The sequence below is a fragment of the Ovis canadensis genome, chromosome 11, assembly GCF_042477335.2.
Source record: "Ovis canadensis isolate MfBH-ARS-UI-01 breed Bighorn chromosome 11, ARS-UI_OviCan_v2, whole genome shotgun sequence".
NCBI classification, from domain to species: Eukaryota; Metazoa; Chordata; class Mammalia; order Artiodactyla; family Bovidae; genus Ovis; species Ovis canadensis.
Window position 1 is genome coordinate 30,335,147 of NC_091255.1, and position 23,105 is coordinate 30,358,251.

Consider the following 23,105-nt stretch of genomic DNA (forward strand, 5'->3'; position numbering starts at 1 on the left):
CTGTCTCCTTACCCCCACTCCCATTGTCAGTTCTAAGGCAGAAAATGAGTTTATCAGCCTTTGTCCCTCCCCTGCTGGTAGGGAAGGACTATTCCACACCTGGAACTCATCTTTATCCTGCACCCACAGATTCTTAGAGTGTCCAAGAGGAGATGGGAAAGATCCCTCAAGCTGTCCTCAGCATCTCTTTTGGGGGTCGGGATACCAGGATAGATTCTCGGCAATGTCCATCGGTCACTGGACATTCCCAGGGGAAGGTTGTAAATAGCTTGACACCTGTGTGCCTCCAGCCATCTGGGTGCCCCTTCCTCCCCCTTGTGACTACTAGAGCTGGAGGTGGTAGAAGTGAGGGCTGTCATTTGGGTTTGAACCTACAGCCTCTGGCCACCTCTTCACATTACCCAAAAGGAGAGTGTCTGAGATGGTCTGACACTGGTTGGTTCATGTTATCCTGGCATCTGGCAGAGACTCCATCACAGGCCTGAAATAGGTAACTCTGTGATCACATGTGGTCCCAGTCTGGGTGATTCTTGGGCAATCTGGAGGTCACAGGATGCTGCCTTCATTGTAACTCGACAGAGGAACATACGCATCAGGAGGAACTGTCTAAAGTTAGCGATGCTCGGCAATAATGGGGCTGGTGAGGTCCCACTGTGGATAATGGTCCAAATCAACTGTCCCCAGTGGATCCTGCCTAACGCTTAGCTCACAAGGCCCTCGGTGTGCTGGTCTGTGCCCACTTCTCCAGCGCTATCTGCCCCTTACTCTCTCTGCTAAGTTTTCCAGCCAGGCCAGGCTATTTATAGTCCCCCTAAGGGGCCCTGCAGGTTCACACTTTGTGCCTTTGCCAAGCCTCTTCTCGTTGCGCAGAACTCTGCTCCTGTCCCCCGTCTGCCTGGCAAGCACCCACACATCTTTCGAGATTCAATTAATTATATTAATAATAGCAGCTAAGCTTTGTTGGGTGCTTACTATGTGCTAAGTGCTTTGCCTGCGTTATCCAGCTTAATCCTCAAGGTAGCCCTGTGCGCTCCATCTCTATGCCATCCTCTTTCACAGCCATTGGTTTAACCAATATCCATTTGTAAGTGGCTGCCTCTGAGCACAGAGCAGTTAGGAAGTGATGGAGCCTGGATTGGAGCCGCAGCTGTGTGTACCCAGGGTTCTTGTTCTTAGCCACAGTGATAAACTACCTTCCTTGGAGTATCACCCAAGCCCATCCAGCCACTCCCTCATCCATCCTGTTTCTTCCTCCCACCTCTCTGCCTTGCCTGTGAGGTGCTTCTGTCATAGCATCTAGGGGGTTTTTGTGCTTATTGGACTGTCTTCCTCTACTGGGCTGTAAGGATTTCACTTAAGACTGTGTTCGTTTTAACTGGCAGGAAATCCAATATATAGGGGCTTATAGTTCCTGTTTAGCAAGAAATGAGGTAGGCTGTTTCTAGTGTGGCTCATAGCTCAGTGAAAGTGAAAGTAGCTCAGTAGCATCAGGGAAATGTCTGTGTTCTTTCTTGATTATTTCCTCACAGCAGCAGTATGGCCACTGTAGCTCCAGCCATCACATCTGAGTTGAAGGTGAAAAGTCCCTCTTTAACTGTTAAAGCAAAGGCTTTGCCAGAGGCCTTCACTAGCATCTCATTGACCGGAACTATGTCAAATGACCACTCTTGGTTGTAAGAGAGGCAGAGAAAGTGGATATTTTGCCTGGGACTGGGCTCATTGTCACTTCATATAAAACCAGCATAAGGGAAGGAGAGAAGCTAGATACCGAGTAGAAGACAAGCAGTGTCTGCTTGTAGCCTAGAGAACAGAGACTATGCATTATTAATAATTTCTCCCAAATCCTCAGACTCTGAATGCTTTATAATTGTTTTGTGTTGTTGCCTTTTCAGGCAACATACAGATATAAGCATATAAACTTCTTTTTTTTTTTTCCCAAATACTTTGGCCATCTGATATGAAGAGCCAACTCATTGGAAGAGACCCCGATGCTGGGAAAGATCGAGGGCAGGAGGAGAAGAGGGCGACAGAGGAGGAGATGGTTGGGTGACATCATCGACTCAAAGGACATGAGTTTGAGCACACTCCGGGAGATGGTGAAGGACAGGGAAGCCTGGTGTGCTGCAGTCCATGGGGTCGCAAAGAGTCAGACATGGCTGAGCAAGTGAACAACAACATACTGTACATACTATTGTTAATTTCTTTTTTTACTTAATAAGATAATGTAAATCATCCATATAATTTTTAATGACTACATAGTAGTTCATCTTGATGAAATACCATAATTTACTCAATAATTCCATATAATTAATCATTCAGCTTGTTTTTAATGTCACAGTCATAAACAGCCCTGTGATTAATAATCTTATAACTTTATTTATGCACATTTACAATTAATTTCTTAGTACACAGTCTTAGATTATGCTGGGTTAAAATCTGTACCAGCACTTTCCGGGGCGGTCCAGTGGGTAGGAATCCATCTTCCAGTGCAGGCGACTTGGGTTCATCCCTGGTTGGAGAACTAAGATCCCATATGCCCTGGGACAACTAAGCCCTCACACCTCAATCCTGTACAACTGGAGAATCTCATGCACTGCAATGAAGACCCAGTGCAGGAAAAAAAAAAAACAAACTATACCAACTATTAAAGCTTTTGATACCAAACTGACTCCAGAAAAGTTGTGCCAGTTGTACATATCCTCCAAGAAATTCTAAGAATGCCTGTCCCCGTACAAGTTTGGGTATTTTCCTTGCTGATTTGATAGGAAAATTGCAAAGTATAGAAGTTTGCATTTTCTTTGGTTACAATTGAGGTTACATTTAACATTATATATATATATATATATATACACACACACATATTACACACTGGGCACTTATAGTTGTTTTAATTTTCTGTTCATTTCTGTAACTCATTTAGCAAGTTGAGTTTTTCTCATTGGATTGCAAAAGCACTTTCTATGTGAAGGAGACAAGGAGTTTCATAGGAGAAGGGTTCATGCTGAGCTGTGTTTGAAGGCTAAATAGGACTTCGCCGGGTGGACAAGGGGTGAAGAGGGGGTTCTAGGTGTAGGAGCAGCATGGGCAAAGGTTCAGAGGTAGGAAACAACGAGCATGTTAGGGCACTGTTAATTTCATAGGGCTGCCAGTAGAAAAAATTAGCACAAACTTGGTGACTTAAAAACAATAGAAATTTAGTTGCTCAGAGTCTGGAGGCCAGAGTCCGAAATCAAGGTGTTGGCTGGGCCATGCTCCCTGCCAAGGCACCAAGCTGGGGAGAATCCTTGCTTGCCTCTTCCAACTCGTGGTTCCAGGCATCCCCTGACTTCTGGCTGCATAACTCCGATCTCCGCTTCTGTTTTCACATGACCTTCTTCTGTGTGTCTGTGTCTTCTCCCTGCTGTTACCTATAAGGACACATCATCTGATTCAGGTCCATCTTAGTCTAGAGGGCTTCCCTAGTGGCTCAGCGGTAAAGAATCCATCTGCAATGCAGGAGACACGGGTTTGATCCCCAGGTCAGGAAGATCCCCTGGAGGAGGGCATGGTAACCCAACTCCAGTATTCTTGCCTGGAGAATCCCATGGACAGAGGAGCCTAGCGGGCTACATTCCATAGGGTCCCAAAGAGTCAGAGATGACTAAAGCAACTTACCACGCCTGCACGCAGTTAGTCTAAGATCATCTCTTCTAGAGATCCTTAACTTGATTACATCTACAAAGAACTTTTTCCTAAATAAGGTCACATTTATGAGTGCCAAGGTTAGGATTTGGATAAGGGGCTTGCAGGGACATACCTAGAAAATGTCTGATATTACAGAACTGCAGAATATGACTCTGTAAAGAAAGAGTCAGATGGTGACCAAGAAAGGCCTTTTGCTGAGGAGTTTGGCTTGTGCCCTTGAAGTGAATGGGGAACTGTCGAAGTTTGAATCATCAGATCTGTAGTCTGGCACTCACGGGGAAAGAGTGTTGGTATTGTCCTTGTATGAGTTGATGGGGATGGGAAAAAGGATGGGGAGTGGGGATATCTCAGGGTGTAGGATATGAACAGGAAGAGGGAGGAATCTGGAATGACTCCTTGGTTTCCAACTGGAGTAATCTAGCACATTAAGTTCAGGAAAAGGTTGGGTTTGAATTTCCTGGGGGTGGAGATGTGCAGGAAACAATCAAAGAGATGGGTCTGTAGCCCAGACCTCTCCCTAGAATATAAATAAAATTTGGGAGAGGGGAGTAAAAGAAGTGTAAAAGAAGCCTGGAGAACACCAATTTCTCCCCCTCATTTTCTTGTGAAAAATTTCAAGCCTACCTAAATGTTTAAAGTAGCTTACAGTGAACCCCCCTGGACCCACCATCTGGAGTCTAAATTATCGTTTTTCTCCACTTGCTTTATCACACGTCTGTCCATCCCTCTTGAACATCATCAATGCATCTTGTTTTGTATGTATTTCAGGGTAAGTTGCAAACATTAGGTATGTTTCACTTCGACACATTAACATGCAAATCAATCAACTAGAGTTCAATATTTAGTGAAATGCACACATCTTAAGTGTACTGTTTGATGAAGTCGATGAAAGCATCACTGTGTACCCACATATCCCTGTCGAGATACATTTCCATCTCCTTAGAAAATTCCCTGTGCTCCTTCCAGCCAAATCCTGTCCCCACCTGACCCCTACAAGCAACTGCTGTTTTCTTTTTTTTTTTCCAAGCATAAATTAGTTTTGTCTGTTCTAGAACTTCATGTAAGTGGAGCCATACAAGATGTGTTCCTTTGTATCTGGCTTCTTTCACTTAGCATAATGCCTGTAAAGAGTCATTTCTTTGTGTCTCTGTAGCTTGTCCCTTTTATTGCTGAGCAGTATTCTATTATAAAGATGTGTGGCTGAGTCACTAAGTCATGTCTGACTCTTTGGGACCCCATGGACTGTTGCCTGCCAGGCTCCTCTGTCCATGGGATTTCCCAGTCAAGAATGTTGAAATGGGTTGCCACCTCCTCCTCCAGAGGATCTTCCCGACCCAGGGATCAAACCCACATCCCCTGCATTGGCAGGCAGATTCTTTACTACTGAGCCATCAGAGGAGCCTGTAAAGAAGCGTAGGAATAACAGTGTGGGGGAATTCCCTGGTGGTCCAGTGTTTAGGACTCAGCACTTCCACTGCAGAGGGTGTGGATTCAATCTTTGGTTGGGCAACAAAGATCCCACAAGCCAAAGGTGTGGCCAAAAAAAAAAAGGTATTTTTTAAGGGGTGGACAGAGAAAGAGGATTCTACCAAGGATACTAGAAGGAACAGTGAAGGCAGTAGGAAAAGCACCCAGATAGAATGTCAAGGAAAACCATCTGGATCAGTTATAATTAGGTTTGACTACATATAACATAAAAACTAAGTAACAGTGACTTAAATAACAGGCATTTTTCTTCTCTCATGTAGAAGAAGTCCAGAGATAGACAGCCCTGGGGTGGTACGTTGGCTCCCCGTGCCATCACTGGCCCAGGCTCCTAGCTTTGTGCTCAGCTGTATTCAGCACTGGCTTCTAACCTCAGGGTCACCTCGTGGTTCAGTATGGCTGCTGGAGCTCCAGCCATCCTATCTGCTTTCCAAACTGGTAACAGGAGGAGGAAGCATGGAGACAGGGGGGAGATACATTCTAGCTGAAACAATCTCAGAAACTTTCCTCAAAGTTCCACACATATCCACTTAATACTCATTGGCCAGAACTTCATCACATACCCTGTACCACTAGGAAGAGCAGCCACTGAGCACACTGCCACTCCAAAGATAATGAGATTTCTGATACTAGGAGGGGAAATGGATATTGGCTGTCAACAGCCTCTTCTACCTTCTCTCTATATAGTATTTATTTATTTTGTACCAGATCTTAGTGATGGCACGCGGGGTCTTTGATCTTCATTGCAGCTTGCAGGATCTTTAGCTGTGGCATGAGAACTCTTAGTTGTAGCATGTGGGATCTAGTTCCCTGACCAGGGATGGAACTTGGGCCCCCTGCATTGGGAGTGCAGAGTCTTAGCCATTGGACCGCCAGAGAAACCCCCTTCTCCCTCTTTTGACACCTGGTGGCCTAGCCATGTCCACTCAGCCTTCCTATCTGGGGACCTACGCAGACTGAAGGCTGTGCTTGGCAGACTTACATCCTCCAAGTTCCTAGGGCTCCTTCCTTCTCGAAGGGGTGGTGTCTCTATCTTTTCTGTAGGTCTGTCTTTTCTGGTAGGAGTTTCCAGGGTCTCTGGCTGGCTTCCTGGGCTGTTGGGGTCTCCTGGAGTATGAAATGAAAGGGGCAGTATCCAGGAGAATTTGGAGAGAGTTCTGTGGGCATCCTCTTCCACCCCTGGGCATCCCCGCTGCTGTGGCTGCCACTCTTCCCTCGCCTATTTGGTCAGCCTCCCCTGACAAGCAGGGCTTCTTCTCTAACCCTTGTACTGATGGAAAGAGATTCCTCTAGAAAGTAATGAGATTCAGAAGGGGAAAGATGGCATTTGGAGACAGACAGACTTGGGTTGAGATCCTTTCTGTGCAAAGCTCTCTGAGACTCAGAGACTGTCTGTGAACTGGCTGTAGTGAGAGCAGCTTCACCGACGTGGCTGGGCTGAGCTGTGGTCCACGGCCCCCACTCTGATACGGATGAGTTGGGCACACATCGGGGAAGCTGGCAGCAAACTTCCCACCCGGCCATGACCCAGGCAGTTCCAGACTGTGCCGTAGAGTCCAACCTCACCACCCTCCCTGTGGCCCCTCTGTCCTTGCCCTGGGGAAATGTCCTGAGAGTGAAGGCGCTGGTCCTGTGACCCCTGGGAATTGGTCAGTGTAGAGGAGAATTAGTGCAGCCTGCTGGAGTCTGAACTGTTGGCCAGAGCAGGGTTCACCATAGCTCACACCCCTGACCTTGACTCCAGGCACTAATAGGGCAGCCTGGAGCCTCCTGGAGGACAGACGGAGAGTTAATGTGGCGTTTCATTCCCTTGTGCTTCTCCAGAGTAAGTGGGTCTCACCAAACAACCAGGTCCCTTCACAGTGCCAGCCTCGGGCAGGCTGAATGCTGTGGCTTTTCTTCCTCCCTCTCGGCCCCTGGAAACAGCAGAATTCCTGTGTGCCCCCATCAGTGGGTCCCATTTCCCAAGTGCAGGGCACACGTATCCCAGCGGCTGGGTCGCTAGGTCCGGTGGTTCTTCACGTGGGTGCCTGTCCTGGGAAAAAAAATAAATAATAGCTCACGGTCCTGACAGCTTAATGGGCCCTCGGCACAGGAGAGGAAGTCAGCAGGAACAGGTGCAGTGAGGCCGTAGGGGACGGGGGGGGGGCAGCCTCAGCTGCCAAAGGGCCAGATTGGATTGAGTGTGGCCGTGGCCGGGCGCCCTGGTGACCTGTTGACACCATTCTCAGGCTGCCGGCTGCCCCGGGCGCCGGCATGTTGTGACAGCGGAGGAGCCAGGGCCCCCACCGAGAACTTGGCTCAAGCCTTGGACCCAAGTGGCACAGTGCATTCCTCTGCCCATTCACTCTCTGCACACGTGCCCAAGGCCCCGCCGCGAGTCTGCCGCGGGTGCTGGGCCCTCAGCGAGGGCTGACACCCAGTCCTCACCCCAGGGGTTCAGGGACAGATGGGCTGGATCACCAGGGGTGCTAGAAGGCCACACCCTGTAGGAGTTCCAAGCTGGGACGCCAGGGAGGGCACCCTGGAGGAAGTGATGTCCGAGCGGGTGATGGGACAGACCCCGCCAGGGTGGGGGTGGAGGAGAGACCCTCCCCCCCCACTGATGGAGTTGGATGGAGGCCTTTCTCAGGTGCTGTCCTGTCCTGGCTGCCCCGCGCACCCGGCCTGCTGTCCCGGGAGGGGGTGTCTATGCGTGGGCTCTGGCCTCCGAGTCATGCTGGCAGCGCCAGCAGGGTTAATGGCAGCTTGACTTCCCTACGGCCTTCTCTGCCCTCCTTCTCCGAAGGAAGCCTCCGTGGAAATTACAGAAATAAGTGCCGGCTTTTGAGGACTCTGCTGTTCCACCAGGTCCCTGCCAGGCCCGGGCCGCCTTCTCGCCCACTTTCTGCCAGCCCTGGGCTCCGACCTGCGCGGGAGCCTTGTTCCGAGGGGCGAGGGCTCCCTCGGGGGCCCTTCCTCAGCCCCCACCCCTCGAACCCTGCCCTGCTCCCCACCAGCCAGGGATGGGGCTCCGAGTACAAATGGTACCCAAGGAGGAGGGGCGCAGGAAGTGACATCGCTCGGCCCGCCCCCACCTCCCTGCTCCCTATAAAAAGCAAAATGGTGACTCAGAGGAGAGTTGGAAGCGTCCTGCCTCCTGCTCCCACTGCTAATTTTTAGACTTGGAATTAGGCAGGAGGCAAAGGAAACAGCAGCTCGAAGTACGCGACTGACATGTTATTAAGCGGGTGGCACCCGCGGAGCAGCCCCCCCTGGACTCCCCGGGGCCCCTGAACCGCCGCGCCGGGTGCCTGCCGGCGTCCCGGCCCGCGCAGCCCTGCCCGGGCCGGGCGTGGATGGTGGGGCCGGGGCCATGGCAGCCGGGGGCCGCCGCCGCCGCCCACTGCGCTACCAGTCCCTGGCAGCCCTGGTGGAGGACTCTCAGTGGCCTTTCTTGTTCCTTGTCTCAGACTTCAGCTACGGGGCGGACGACTACGACGCAGAGGGGAATGAGGAGCAGAAGGGGCCCCCGGAGGGCTCGGAGACCATGCCGTACATCGACGAGTCGCCCACCATGTCGCCGCAGCTCAGCGCCCGGAGCCAGGGCGGCGGGGACAGCATCTCCCCCACCCCACCCGAGGGACTGGCACCTGGGGTAGGTACCCTGCTCTTCCTTCCAGGTTGGGGAAGAGGAGGTTTTGGGGGAGAGGAGGGGTAGGCAGGCATGGGTGCTGTGGGCCAGGCTCTGCTTAGGGTGCTCCTGGGGTGCTGGACTTGGGAAACTGGGGACTGGCCCTTCTTGGTGCCCTTGGGCATCTCATTCTGGTCCTGGGCTCTCAGACTAGCCCTCCACCATCACCCCTCGCCACCTGCTGCTCTCTGTGCCACCCAGTACCTGTCCTTGCCTCTCTGCCAGCCATCTGCTTCCCCCTGCCTCCTGGGCTCCTCACGGCTTTCAACCTTCTCTCTCAGCTCCTCTCTAGCAGGATGGGGCCTCGTGGAGGGAACAGGCTCTCCTCTCTGGGCCTGGGCCGGGCACTGACTCCACACGTGACCTGAAGGCTGTAAACAGCACAAACTCTGGCTCCGCAAACCAAGGCTGGCCTTGGTGCCGGCCATGGGTGGGGGGCGGTGAGCAGCCTCTGTAGCATTTCCTGAGGACCCCGGCCCCGTCCAGCCCTCCTCTGCTGACTCTGGAAGGGAATAAGCCCTCATGGTGTCCTCCTCTCCTCTTGTCCACTGGTGAGAGCTCTGCTCCAAAGAGAAGCATTTCACGAGCAATACTGAGGATGGGCTCTGAGACAGGGCTGGGGATAAGACATGTGGAGGTTTGCAATCCTAGTAGTTAATGCTGTTTCCGGCCACAGGGACTGGCTCTGTCTGGACCCAGTTTGTGTGCGTGTCTGATACACAAGAGAAGTGAGACAGAGGGGTTCCTGGGGCTGTTCTTCTGAAATTGGGAAGAATCAAAACCATTCCTTCTTCTGCTGGGGGAGGGGCTTGGATTGCTCGGTCCTGCTTGGTAGGGGGCCTGTCTGGCTGTGTTTTGTAGGGAGTCCCTTTCTTCCCTCTAATACCCTTGAGGAGCAGTTGCTGAGATGCCAGGAGATACTTGTTTCTCTCCTTCAGGGCCCAGTGCTGCTCGTCCCAGCCGGAAGGCTGCCTGGACTCTACCATTTCTTGAGAAACCCCTGCTTCCCTTCCTCCCAACCTCCTCGGCCACCCTCCACCCCTGCGGAGAGCTCTCACCCCCTTTTCACACACCAGGGTGGCTGTTATAGCCTTTGGCAACAAGGGCCTTGGCAACCAGCTTCCCACTTGGGGGAAGCCACACTGTTGTCATGGCAACAGAGGCCTAGGCAGAGCTTATCAGCTGCCAGGCAGTACAAGTTTGGAAAGGGATGGTGAAGGGGGGTGGGGCAGGTGGGAGGAGGAGATGATGGGCAAGGATGTTGGTCAGGCTCAGGCCCCCCACAACCAGCATTCTGGGGTGTTGTCCTGTGGTCCCAGGGAAGGGTGGCAGGTGAGAGACAGCCATCGTGGACCTGCAGGGCAGGATGTGTTACTGATGGAGGAGAGGGCGTTTTGGGACCTGAACTGACTCCAAGCAGGGAAGGCAAGGTGAAAACTGCTTTCCAACACTGCCTATGGGTCTCTGACCACATCAGGGCTTAGAGACATCCCGGGGAGTGTCCGTCATTGCCCCTGTGAGCGGGCACAGAAAGACTCACTGCAGGCTCAACCCAGCACCAGGAATGCTGGCTGAGAGCTGAGAGCATGTGGCCAGATTAGAACCTTTCCTTTCCCCTCTCTGCCTTCCTCCTTACTTCCTGTCTTCACATGACCACCTTTCAGGAATGCTTGTCCATCAACTTTTAGATGCCCTGGTGAAAGGTACTCAGGTGCTTTCTCTAGGGAAACAGATCCCAGGCATAACAGGGAGATGCCCCCGCCTGGAGCCCTGGGGCTTCCGGGCAAGGACGTCCTTTACTACAATACTGCCTATTTTGCTTGGTGACTCACAAGAGAACTAGGTTTGAGGACTAAAATTCAAGAGATGGTACAGTGAAAACTGACCATAGGGCTTGGAAACCCCAGGATTAACTTTTGCACCATTGGCTAGAAGTGATACAAGATAGGGTTGGGGAGCATTAATCCAATTTGAAGATCCCAACTGAAGATTCCAACCCCATGCACCCCCCTGCCTGCCTACCTTCTCTCCTGAGTTGCCTTTCTGCCCGTTCTGCTGTGCCACTGGCCCCATCTAGTGGACACAGAAAGTATTGCTGTTTATAATGGGGCACTGGAGAGTTGACACACTTCTTCCTGAGTACTTAGGAACTGTTACAGCATTAAAAAAAAAAAAAAAAAAGGAAAGAAAAAGAAAGCCAAGGTTTCTGCTACTTGGCTCTGCTCATGTGGCCAGGCAGGTCCCCTCCCTGCCAGGCTTCCTGTTGGGGCGTTGGGAAAAAGGGGACTTTTGGACCGAATCAGATGATTGTTCTAGACATTCAGAGATATGGCCTCTGGCAGCCGGGATATTCCACAGCCAAATACGCAGCCGACTTGTTCCTGGAAGCCCAAGGAACAAGTCTTTGCCTTAGAGTTCTCCAGAGAAATAGAACCTTTAGGATACAGAAGAAGAATTGATGTATTAAACGGAACTGGCTCACTAGATCATGGAAGCTGAGAAGTTCCAAGTTCTGCAGCCATCAAGCTGGAGGCCCAGGTGAACTGATGGAATAGTCAATTACAGCCCAAGTCCAGGAGAGTTGATGGTGGAAGTTCTAGTCTGTATTGAGTCCAAAGGCAGGAAAAGACCTATGTTCCAGCTCGAAGATAGGCAGAGAGTGAATTCTCCCTTGTGTATGCATGCTCACTCACTCAGCCATGTCCGACTCTTTGCAAACCCATAGACTGTAGCCCACCAGACTCCTCTGTCCATGGAATTTTCCAGGCAAGAATACTGGAGTGGGTTGCCATCTCCTCTCCAGAGATCTTCCCCACCCAGGGATTGAACCTGCATCTCCTGCATTGGCAGGCAGATTCTTTCCCACTGAGCCACCTTGAAGTGAATTCTCCCTTATGTCACCCTTTTGGGCTATCCGGACCTTCAGCTGATTAGGTGAGGCCCACCCACATTGGAGAGGGCAAACTGCTTTGCTCAGTCAGCTGTTTCAGGCATTAATCTCACCCAGAAACACCCTCACAGACATATCCAGAATAATGTTTGGCCAAATGTCTGGGCACCTGTAGCCCCGTCGGTTTCGTTCATAAAACCAACCCTACGGTCAGACTCTCTCAGCAGCTCAGAGAATTGCAGGGCCATGAGCTTTGGATAGATGAACATGTGCTGCTTTCTAGCAGTGGGACCTTAAACCAGTGTCATAACCCCTCTGACCCTGTTTCCTCATGTCTAAATAGGACTAAATACCTGCAGGGTTGTTGAGAGGACAGACTGAGATAGCCCCGGTGAGCCCTGTAGAGCTGGGCCTGTTGCACTGTGGGTCCTCAGTTCTTGGTGACAGCGGCCCACAAGACTCTCCTCACCGGCCTTAAGAGGGGTAAGGACCCGGTCTAAGGAATGTTTGCAGGACGACTGACTCTGCTTTTGCAATCTCCTTTCTGGGGTTGGATCTGTCCTCGCATTTGCAGGAGCCCAGATGAAACTGAGTCTCTGGTGTCGGCAGGACACATGCTCCTCACTCCCCAGCTCACCGCTGCAGCCTCACTGTGCTTCGTGTCTTAGACGTGTCCCAGTGTGCAGCCCAGTGAGGTGTCAAAAGTGAAGCCCAACGCCCTGCGGAGCGTTCCTTTCCCCGAACCCGAGCTGAGCACAGCGCCCTCTGGTGGCTTCAGCAGAGGGCGTGCTTTCACCCTGGGAGGGAGGGGCGGGGCTTGCTCTCAGAGACAAGGCGGTTAAGTGTTTCTCCGCCTGGACCCTGGTCTTACAGAAAAGCAGAAAAGCGTGCGCCCTGCAAACCATGGACTCCTCTGATTCCCCTCTCGGGAGGCACACTGCAAAGGGGCACAAGGCAGAGAGAATATCTGGGTGTCCTTTCAGTGCCACCACTTTCTAGCTGTGTGACCTAAGGGCTGTCACTCAACCTCTCCGAGCTCCAGTTGGCTCATCTGTCAGGTGAAGACACTGAGAATTCCCTTTCTCTTGACTTCACACAGCTGTCAGGAAGCTCCCATAAGATGGTGCCAGGTGGAGCGCTTTGTAAGGTCTGTACGTGTTAGGACTGCACCAGCTGCTGAATTGAGGGCTTCAGACTCCAGAGGGCAGGATAGTTTAAGGATGGGTGGGGGATATTTGAGATGATCACCATTGTCGTCCTTCTCATCCCTCCCCGCCCCCCCCCACACCCTTTCTTCCCACAGCTACTTACCCTGAGCCTTTTACATGGGTTGTCTTGTGTAAGGCTCACCACAGCCCTATGTGGGCTTCCCTGGTGGTGCAGATGGTAAAGAATCTGCCTGCAATGTGAGAGACCCAGGTCCAGACACCTGGAGAAGGGAATGGCAACCCACTCCACTGTTCTTGCCTGGAGAATTCCATGGACAGAGGAGCCTGGAGGGGTGCAGTCCATGGGGTCATGCAAGATCAGAGAGGTGACATATTTGCCCAAGACCAGCCAGAGGAGCCAAAGATGTATTTAAACTTGGGTCTTTCTCTTTTTTTTAATTTTTGGCCCATGATGGCTGACCAGGGATCGAACCTGCGCCCCCAGCACTGGACGCTCAGTCTTAACCACAGGACCGCCAGGAAGTCCCTAAATGTGGGTTTTTCTGACGCTGGAGTCTGTGTGGTGCTGCCAGGTCCAGTCAGACGACACCTCCCCTTGAAAATTTCCCAGCCCATGGCTGAGCCCTCTGCTGTTTGGGGAGTGTGCACAGTTACTTGCAGGGCACGTCTGCCCATGACATCAAGAGCTCTGATCCCCAGTCATCTGTGTGGCCGCCTAGGGGTGTTCACCCAGTGTTGTGGAATAGAACCAACCAGCACCAGGATGGCTCGGGAGCGGGAAGTTAGGTGGATGCAGTCTCAGGGGATGAAGCTGGGATGAATCGCTGCCCCCTCTTCCCTTCCTGGTCTGTTCGGAGGCTTGTAGTTCAGGATTTGAGGTTGAATGACAAGGAACTTCCTTCTAGGTGAAAGGAGAAGCCACATGGAGAGCCGGGAGCCTCTCAGCTGGCTTCCCAGTCTGCTCCCTTCGGATGGTGTTTGAGGCCTGGGTTGGGAGGCTTTGGGGCTGCCCCTGATCTTTACATCTCTCAGGGGTTTCCAGCTGCAGATAAAACCGGGCCTCGCTCCTCAGTTACCAACCTCCTGCCTCTGCAGCCTCGCTCCTCGTGGCTCCTTTCTGGATCTTTGGTCCCTGCTGCAAAGAAAAGGAGCCTGTCTGGCCCTGCTACGTGCCAGGTGCTGCCCTGGGTGCCCGGCTTTGTTGCTACCCAGTCCTCCAACTGCTGGAGGAGCCCCCATTTTATAGATGAGGAATCTACGGCTCAGGCAGCTGCTTGGCTTATCCGAGTCGAGGAGGATGTAAATAGGAAGTGGGGAGACACAGTGCCTTGGTTGTGGCCCTCAGCCCCTCCACAGCTGGCCTCCCCTGGCCTCTCTGGCTCATCATCGCATCCCCCCCACCCCTTCATATCTGGGTGGAATTTGGGCTTCCCTGATTTGCCACGCCTGGCCAACCTGGAGCATCCCTGCAGCGCTCACGGCCTGTCTGGGGTCTCCCTCTCCCTGCTAGTGTGCTGAGATCATGGTTCATTAACATGCTTCATACTTGCTAGTAAGGCTACTTCCAAAGCAGCGTGTATTTGGTGAAGGTCGGTTCATCTTCTGCAGATCCCAGGACGGTGGATAGGAGAATGAGCCCAGCCAGACCCATCCTCTCCCCTTGAAGCTCTGGAGTCTTTGGGGGTGGGGCAGGGAGGCCAACTGACCTGCATAATTCACACCAACAGATGTGAAATTGCCCCGAGAATGCCTTAACTTTGAGACGTTTGGCCACATAGTTGAGCCGCCAAGGGGCAGAGGCTGGATGGCCTCTGGGCTCTACCAGGGCACAGAAGGGCAAGGAATGCCCCTGCGGCAGGCTGGACTTACCCACGGACTCTTTTCCATCATCTTCACCTGGTTCCTCCCGTTTCCCAGGTGGCACTAGTGGTAAAGAATCCACCAGGAGATGCGGGTTTGATCCCTGGGTCGGGAAGATTCTCTGGAGAAGGAAATGGCAACCCACTCCAGGATTCTTGCCTGGAAAATCCCATGGACAGAGGAGCCTGGCGGGCTGTATAGTCCACGGGGGTCACAAAGAGTCAGACACAGCTGAGTGACCTAGCACGTCATGCACGCACGCACCTGGTTCCTCCACTAGTGGGTGCTAGCGCTTTCTTTCCACCATGATGCTCTGATGATGCTCTCGTGCAGGGGTCCCCAGTCTCCAGGATCTAATAACCTGATGACCTGTGGTGGAGCTAATGTAATAATAATTGGAATAAAGGGCATAATAAATGTAAAGTACCTGATTCATCCCCAAACCATCTCCCCCCACCTGAGTCCATGGAAAAATTATCTTCCATGAAACTGGTCCCTGGTGCCAGAAAGGTTGGGGACCACTGTTCTTGTGGACTTTCCTCCCACAGGGTTATGATCCGGTCGCTTCTATCTGGAAGGCCACACAGATTCCCCCCACATACACACCCTCCTGCCTGTGTGACAGAAAGAAGAGAAACGCTTGCCTAGCAGTTACAGAAGGTTGGGCCCTGTTGGAGCACTTTATAAACACTGACTCGTTTAGTCCTCAGCACACGTTGGGAGGTAGGCACTGTGACTGCTCCACTTTCCAGATGTGAAAACTGAGGTACAGAGAGGTGACACGACCCACCCGAGGCCCCAGAGCTGATGAGTGGTGGCTGCTCATCTCCAAGCTTCTCTGCCAACTGTCCAGGACAAGCCTTGGCGTGCTCGATTGACATCTTCCTGGCTCTGTAACTTGAAACAACCTGTAGAGTCCTAGTCCCCACAGCTGTAAATAAGGATAGATCCCTCCTATCTGGAAGGGCTGCTGGGAGGACCAAGAGACACAGCAGTTGTGGAAAGACAGTCTGCATCCCCAGGAGGACAGCTCCTCAGGTGATTGTCTTTGACCCTCTCCCTGGATGTGAACCCAGTTCTCCGTGGGTCCCCAGCTCTGGCTGTCCTTGGGCCTTCCCACCCCGACTCTAGTCCTAGCAGAGGTGGCTCAGCGCCACCCCCCTCCCCGCCCCCTGGCGTGCCTGGGAAGCAGAGGCCCCTCTGGAGGGTATCACGGTGGATGCCCGGGTTCCACAGGTACCATCCACCCAACCTGAACCTCTTGATTTATCTTCTTGGGAGACCCTTTGTCTTGCCCTGTAAACCTCTTCACTATGTGTTTTTCTGAGCACCTACCTTTTTTTTTTTTTTTTTGGCTGCACCTTGCAGCTTACAGGATCTCAGTTCCCTGACCAGGTTTTGAACCCAAGCCATGGCAGTGAAAGCCCAGAGTCCTAACCACTAAACCACCAGGGCACACCTTTTATAAGCTCTTGTTCTGGGTGCTATGGGATAAACAGGAATTGCCCCTCACCGCACCCCCCTTCACACACACACATGCACACACATGCACACAGTCCCTCAATTTCAAGGCTTGAGAGATGTATTAATACAGCATCTCAAGGAAGAAGCCATGTGGCCTCAGGTGGGGGAATCAAGGAAGGCAGCATGGAGGAGGCAGCTGGTCAGGAAGGACATTCTAGATAAAGGGGGCTGTTTAAGTTCTGGAATGTGGGAAGACCTCTGGAGGTGTGAGAAGAGGGGAATGGTCTGGTGGGGCCAGAGCACTGGGTTCACTGGACGAGGTGGGAGGTGAGCCTGGGATTGGGCTAGGGCTCCCCTTTCCTGCACTCTTCACACCTCAGCACCCCTGCCAAAGGAGAGGAGAATTAGGTATTGCCTGCCAAAGACTCGACACATGCCAGACACTGCCTCTCGTGTACAAGTCCTCCCAGCAGACCTAGCTTATGTGCTATGCAATATGCAAGTCGCTCAATCGTGTCCGATGCTGTGCGACCCCGTGGGCTGTAGCCCACCAGGCTCCTCTGTCCATGGGATTTTCCAGGCGGGAATACTGGAATGGGCTGCCATGCCCTCCTCCAGGGGACCTTCCTGACCCAGGGATCGAACCTGCATCTCTTATGTCTCCTGCATTGGCAGGCGGGCTCTTTGCCACTAGTGCCACCTGGGAAACCCTCAGCAAACCTAGAGTTGGTATTAGAATTATCCCCATTTTACAGATGAGGAAACCGAGGCCTAGAGAGTTTGAATGACTTGCCCATGGTCACACAGCTGGTAAGAGGCAGAACAAGGATTCCAGTCTAAAATCCAGGAGAGTTTTTTAATTTTGTTTTTATTTTACTGTGTAAACAGTGTCATGTACTGGCTTATATCCAACATTTGCTTCATGTGATTGAACTCTATCTGATGTTTGTAGTGACTTCTGCTATAGCAGAAAAAGGGAAGTCAGAGGGAGGAGGCTGATTATCAAGAAGATGATGAACCTGATTGTATCTGTGGTGGATGCTGACCCTGTGTCTACCCGTGGCACTGGCCCCCCAGGGTCAGTTCTCATTGGCCCGGGGTCTGATGAGCTCTGGAAAATATAGGGGTGGGGCTTGAGTTCCTGCCAAGGAAGTAGGAGGGGCCAGGGATAAGCAGAGAAGAGGGAGAGGGGGATCTAAGCCAGGATCAGGCCTGGAGGCGAGACTGTGCCTGGCCCTTTCAGGGGACAGCAAACAGCAGAGGTGGTTGTTATCAACAGTGTGATCAGTTGAGTCATCAGCAAGGGCCCCACTGTCCTTGTTTGGGCTGACTTGGTGGCTTCCTGCTGGACACAGAGTGAGCAATGTGTTAGAAAGAGTAATCTGATGTCAGCGGGAGGGACACATTGAAACGCTGTCCGGTCACTCCCGGTCAGATTTTTCCATGCCTGCCCTTAGCAATGCTGTCAAGGCCATGCCTAACCTGACCACTTGACTGCTGCCCACCTCTGCAACCTCATCACCAGCCCTCCAGCTAGAACGTGAGCTCCATGACAAAGCCATGGAGCTTTGTCAGTTTTGTACTGAAATGTTTGCTCATTGCAAACTCTAATACCTAGAACTGTGCCTGGCACGTCAGAGATGCCCAGTAAGTACTGGTTGAATGAATGAAGACTGGCCACCCAGACTGAACTCATTTCATTGAGCCTCATGCTATCCTGTCTGTCCGCGAGTCACCGCTGGCATGGCTAGTCCCTGTTCATTTTCAGGTAGGAGTTTTGTTTTTGTTTTAATCTTTTGGCTGTGCCTTGTGGCATGCTGGATCTTAGTTCCCCAGCCGGGGATCCTATCGCCCCTGCTGCAGTCGAAGTGTGGAGTCCTAACCACTGAACCACCAGGGCAGTCCCAGGTAGGAGTTTTAAGGCCACCTTCTCTGGAGAGCTTCCTGCGACTCCCCTTTGCCGCATCAGATGTGCGTGTCTTGTGCCCCCAGAGCTCAGTCTACTTTCCCAATTGTAGCACTTAACACACTTCTTTTTTTAACTTCTTTATTTTTTGATGATGTCACTGAAAATTCTAATTTTACAGAAATGTATAATATGGAAAGTGAAAGTGTCCTTAAGTCCCCTTTTACAGAGAGAGTATCTGTTAAGAGATGGTTGTGTATTTTTCCAAGTAAGATATTATATACATAAAATACGTTTTTATAGGAGCCTGGTGGGCTTCTGTCTATAGGGTCGCACAGAGTCGGACACGACTGAACGACTTCCCTTTCACTTTTCACTTTCATGCATTGGAGCAGGAAATGGCAACCCACTCCAGTGTTCTTGCCTGGAGAATCCCAGGGACAGGGGAGCGTGGTGGGCTTCTGTCTATGGGGTTGCACAGAGTCGGATACGACTGACGCAACTTAGTAGTATAAATACATTATATAATATGTATGTATTTACTTATACATTATATAATTATATATAATACATTATGCATTATACATATATAAACACATTCTGTGTATATGTGTATATGTATATATCGTTGTTGTTTAGTCGCTAAGTCGTGTCCAACTCTGCGACCCCATGGACTGTAGTCCGCCAGGCTCCTCTGTCCCTGGGATTTTCCAGGCAAGAATACTGGAGTAGGTTGCCATTTCTCTAATATGTGTATATGTGTGTGTGCATATATATATATATATATTTCAAAGTGGGATCATGCTATTGATACTTTATGCAATTTGCTCTGGTTATTTTACTTAATAAGTCTTGGACATTTTGCATGTCAGTAATTAAAGACTACCTCGTTCTCCTTCACAACTGTATGTAGTGTTTCTTTTAGCAGATGTACCATAATTCACTTGGCCAGTCCCCTTCAAATGGACATTTGGACTGTTTCCAGTCTTTCACTGGTTTAACCATCATTGAAGTGAACATCTTTATGCAGAGATCTTTGAGCCCTTGTAGAAATGTTTTTTGCAGAAAAATCCCTTAAAGTGGAGGTGCTGAGTCAGAGGGTGTGAACATTTTAAATCACAATAGATATTTCCGAGTTATTCTTTCTGAAACGGTTGTACCTCACCCCAATAGTTCTGAGATTGTACCCTTCCCCTGGCCCTGCCTTGGCGAGCGGTGGCCAGTCTGTCCCTGAGACAGGCAGCTCCACGGAGGTAGACAAATCCTCCTGCTGGTGGCTACGTTCTGAGTGCTAGCGCCTGGCAGGCACTGTGGGCAATGAACAGATGCTTGTTGATGGAGGGGGTAAGGGAATGAGGGGATGGAGAAGAGTGTGAGAGAAGGCTGCTGGGTTTGGGGAGAGTAAACTGTTGGTGGCTTGGAAAAGTGTAGGCTTGGCAGGTGTCCGAAATCTCAGTCCGTGCCCCTTGCCCATGGGGGAGCCCACGCTCCTCGCCCTCCACGGAGTGATTCCCGCCCACACCTCCAAGTTCATCACTTGCCCGTTTTCTCTTCTGTCCTCCTGCTGTGTTTCCTGGGGTTCCTTGCAAACCATTTTCCTCCCTTTGCCTGGAAACCCTTCCCCTTTTCAAGATGCTGCTCAGAAACCACTCTCCTGTGAAGCTTTTCCTCTCAGGCAGGATTAGTGCCTTTGTCCTCTGTTCCTGCTGTGTTGACCAGTGAGAATACTGCCTCATCTGTTTATAGGCCCATCGCCCTCTCTGAGTTGAGTTGAGAGCATTCCTCTTTTTTTTTTTTTTTTTTTTGCCAAGAGGATCCTCCCCAACCAGGGATTGAACCCATGGCTCCTGCAGTGGGAGCTTGGAGTCTTAACCACTGGACCACCAGGGAAGTTTGAGTTGAGAGCATTCTAATAGCAAGGGCTGTGTCCCCCAGGTTTGTATATTTGTAATACCCAGGCCTTCTGGGTATGAATGAACTGTCAGATGGACAGACAAGATCAGGAGTCAAAGAGGAATATTATTGCAGTTGTGTAGTGTGAGATGCTGCAAACCCTGGCTGGGGTGGTGGCTTTGGAAAAGGAAAAGAAGGAAGCACTAAGTGACTTGGTAAAAAGGATGTGGGGCCTGAGGGAAGGAACAGTCACAAGATGGGGACCCTGCCAACAGAAGTGGAGAAGCCAGAAGGGGAAGCTGGGTGAGAGAGGGAGAAGGGTTGTTGGGTCTGGAGAGGTGGAGTTTGAGGGGCTGCCAGTGGGACTTCCAAGTGAGAAGGACCAGCTGACAGCTCAGATATCACACTGGGAGCAGAGCAGGACACTGGGGCTGCAGGTGGGGACGGGCTAGCAGTGACAGGGGATGAGTTCCCTGAGGGTAGAGAGCAAAGTGTGGAGGCCTGCGCCCGACTGGGTGACTCCCATCTTCTAGGGGTTAGGAGAGAGAAGGGCCAGCCTAAACCAGAGTGGTCAGAGGCAGCATCGACACGGCCATGGGAGCTGAGGGGTTTAAGAGTGTCCAGACTGCAGAGAGCAAGGAGTAGAGAAGGGGGCCTGTGACTTGGGAATACAGCAGCTGCGAGGCCTTTGGAGCAGGCGGCTTCTCTGGAGAGGAGGATCGGGAGCTAGGCGGAGCAGGCGGAGCTGCAGAGGACACAGGGAGGAAGCCCGGTCCAGGGCTGGCTCAGGGCACAGGCCAGGGAAAGGGGGGGGACACCCCCTGGGACTTGTGAGTCATTCCCACCAGGGGCAGGACTGAGGGCCTCTGAGCGGAGTCTGTGCCCTGGGGGAAATGGAAGGGCACTCGAGTTACTCACTGGAATTTCCAGCCAACCCCAGCCCTGGTGGAGTGGAGATGTTTGGATATTCAAGGAACAGCTTCTGAGAGGAGAGGTTTCAGGGAAAGAAGAAGAAAGTTCGGAAGAAGTGGGTGTCGATTCTGCCCTGCTGGGGAGGAGCCTGGGGAAACAGAAGGGGATACTTCTATGAGACCCCTCAGGGCCCCTCATGTTCCTTTGGGTGGGGGAATGCAGACAGGGGCTCCCGGGCTGTTAGGCCCTTCTCCCATGCCACCTGCTTGTCCGACCAGTGAGGGCAGCCCCATATGCCATGCACCCGGAGCCTGCAGTGGGGGAGACTGGCACAGAGCCCTGGGCTGGCACACTTCTGCCCTGGGGAATGCCAGTCCTGGTTGTTCCCAAGCCCAGAAAACAGCCTAACCCGCCCAAACAGATGAGGAATTGTGGCCCTTCTGATGTGCCCCGGCTATATATAACCCAGCCAGGGCAGGGACAGGGACTGATGGAGAGGGCGGGTGTAGGGTGGGGTATGCCCGTGTGGAACCCCGTCAGCCCTGAGGCCCCAGAGAACTCACACCAAATCCCTTGGTCTGTATTTCAGCTATAGTGACAGGGAGAAATCTTTTACTGGAGAAGACAGGTTTTCAGCTGTAATAGAATGGCAGGAGCCCCACCTAGAGATCAGAAATTTCAGAGATTTTGGGGGAAATTGGGATGACAAACCACGTTCACCTCTCTCCTTTTCCCTCCTCCTTCTTCCTCAACCCCTCTACCCAGCCTGGAGGCTCAACCAAGAACCCTATTCTCAGCTGAGATACTCAGTTGGAAGGAGAGATGATGACCCCAGGTGGGCCCAGGGTGGTGCATGGTTGACCCCCACTTTGGAATGCATTTCCAAATGAGTCCCAAAGAGCTGGACTCTACCCTCTATGGGCATATACCTGCCACCAGCCGGAGATGCACCATTGCCTAAGGAGGTCCTGGTAGACACACAGGGCATTAGGGACAACTCAGACACTGCGTCATTAAGAACCACACTGGTTGGTCCTGGCAACTGTGTATTGAGAGTCACTTGTGAGCAAGAAGCACCAGGAAGATTTCGAGGAAATCCCTGACTAGAGACATAGTTTGGGGGCTGGTGGGAGATTGGCAGGGTAGGGGCAGGTGGGGGGTGCTTGAGAGGAGTTGGAGCTTCAGGGCTCATTACTCAGAATCCAGAGTGTTCACTTGACCTGCCTGGTTGGTGGCACTTACTGTACAGGTTTACAAAGTGGTAGACTGGTCATGTGTGAAGCTGAATTTGATTCCAAGATACCAGGAGGAAATGGGACAGAGGTAATATTCCAGGACCATCCTCCAACACCCTCTTCCCACTCCCCCCACCCTCACCCGCATGCACGCGCCACACACACACACACACAGACACACACACACACAGACACACACACACACACTCTCCCAAACTTCTCTCAAAGAAACAACCCGTTGCAAGAAGGCAGCAGTCTTGTCTGTAAGCCCGATTCAGTGCACAGATGTTTCATTTAGACTGCACCTTGTTTCTTAAATAGAATTTACCTGCCATTGTTTATTTTTTATTTTTATTGTTTTGATGTGGACCATTTTTAAAGTCTTTGTTGAGTTTGTTACAATATTGCTTATGTTTCATATTTTGTTTTTTTTTTGGCATGTGGGATCTTAGCCCCCAGGCCAGGGAACTGGCACCCTCTGCATTGGAAGGGGAAGTCTTAACCACTGGACTGCCAGGGAAGTCCCTCTGCCATCATTTTTAAATTGAGAGCTCTCACTTTGGGGCTGGGGGGTGGGGTGTTAACCGTGAGCCTGCACTGCCCCTGGCAGCCAGCAGCTGGAGCTGAGTGACACTCTTGAATTCACCTGGTCCCTACCTGGCTCACTTCACTAACCGATCTTACCCACACCCTCCTGGGGCCTGGAGTTTGCAACCTTTGTCCTAGATGTTGTGTTGTGAAAGAGCTTTTTCCAGCTGCCGCCCTGAAACTCCTTCCCGGCAAGAGTAGGTGGATGTATTGATGCATCTCTGGATGGGGCCAGGGGACCGGGGGATGTGCGGATGCATTCAGCTTCTGGAAGCACGGGAAGCCAGGGAAAGCAGGCTGGGATGGGCAAGGCTGGCGATGCTAGTGATCCTGGCTTCAGTGTACC

The 23,105-nt window shown here is 51.7% G+C and overlaps 1 protein-coding gene across 3 annotated transcripts in view; it reads left to right on the forward strand.

The window, feature by feature from the left end:
* ABR (ABR activator of RhoGEF and GTPase) overlaps positions 1-23,105 on the forward strand; it is a 187,723-nt gene that overhangs the window by 78,807 nt on the left and 85,811 nt on the right. For all 3 annotated transcript variants that reach the window (XM_069603026.1, XM_069603029.1, XM_069603027.1), the window contains exon 2: positions 8,622-8,806. In XM_069603026.1, coding sequence (XP_069459127.1) covers positions 8,622-8,806 — 185 coding nt within the window. The remainder of the gene's footprint in view (positions 1-8,621; positions 8,807-23,105) is intronic.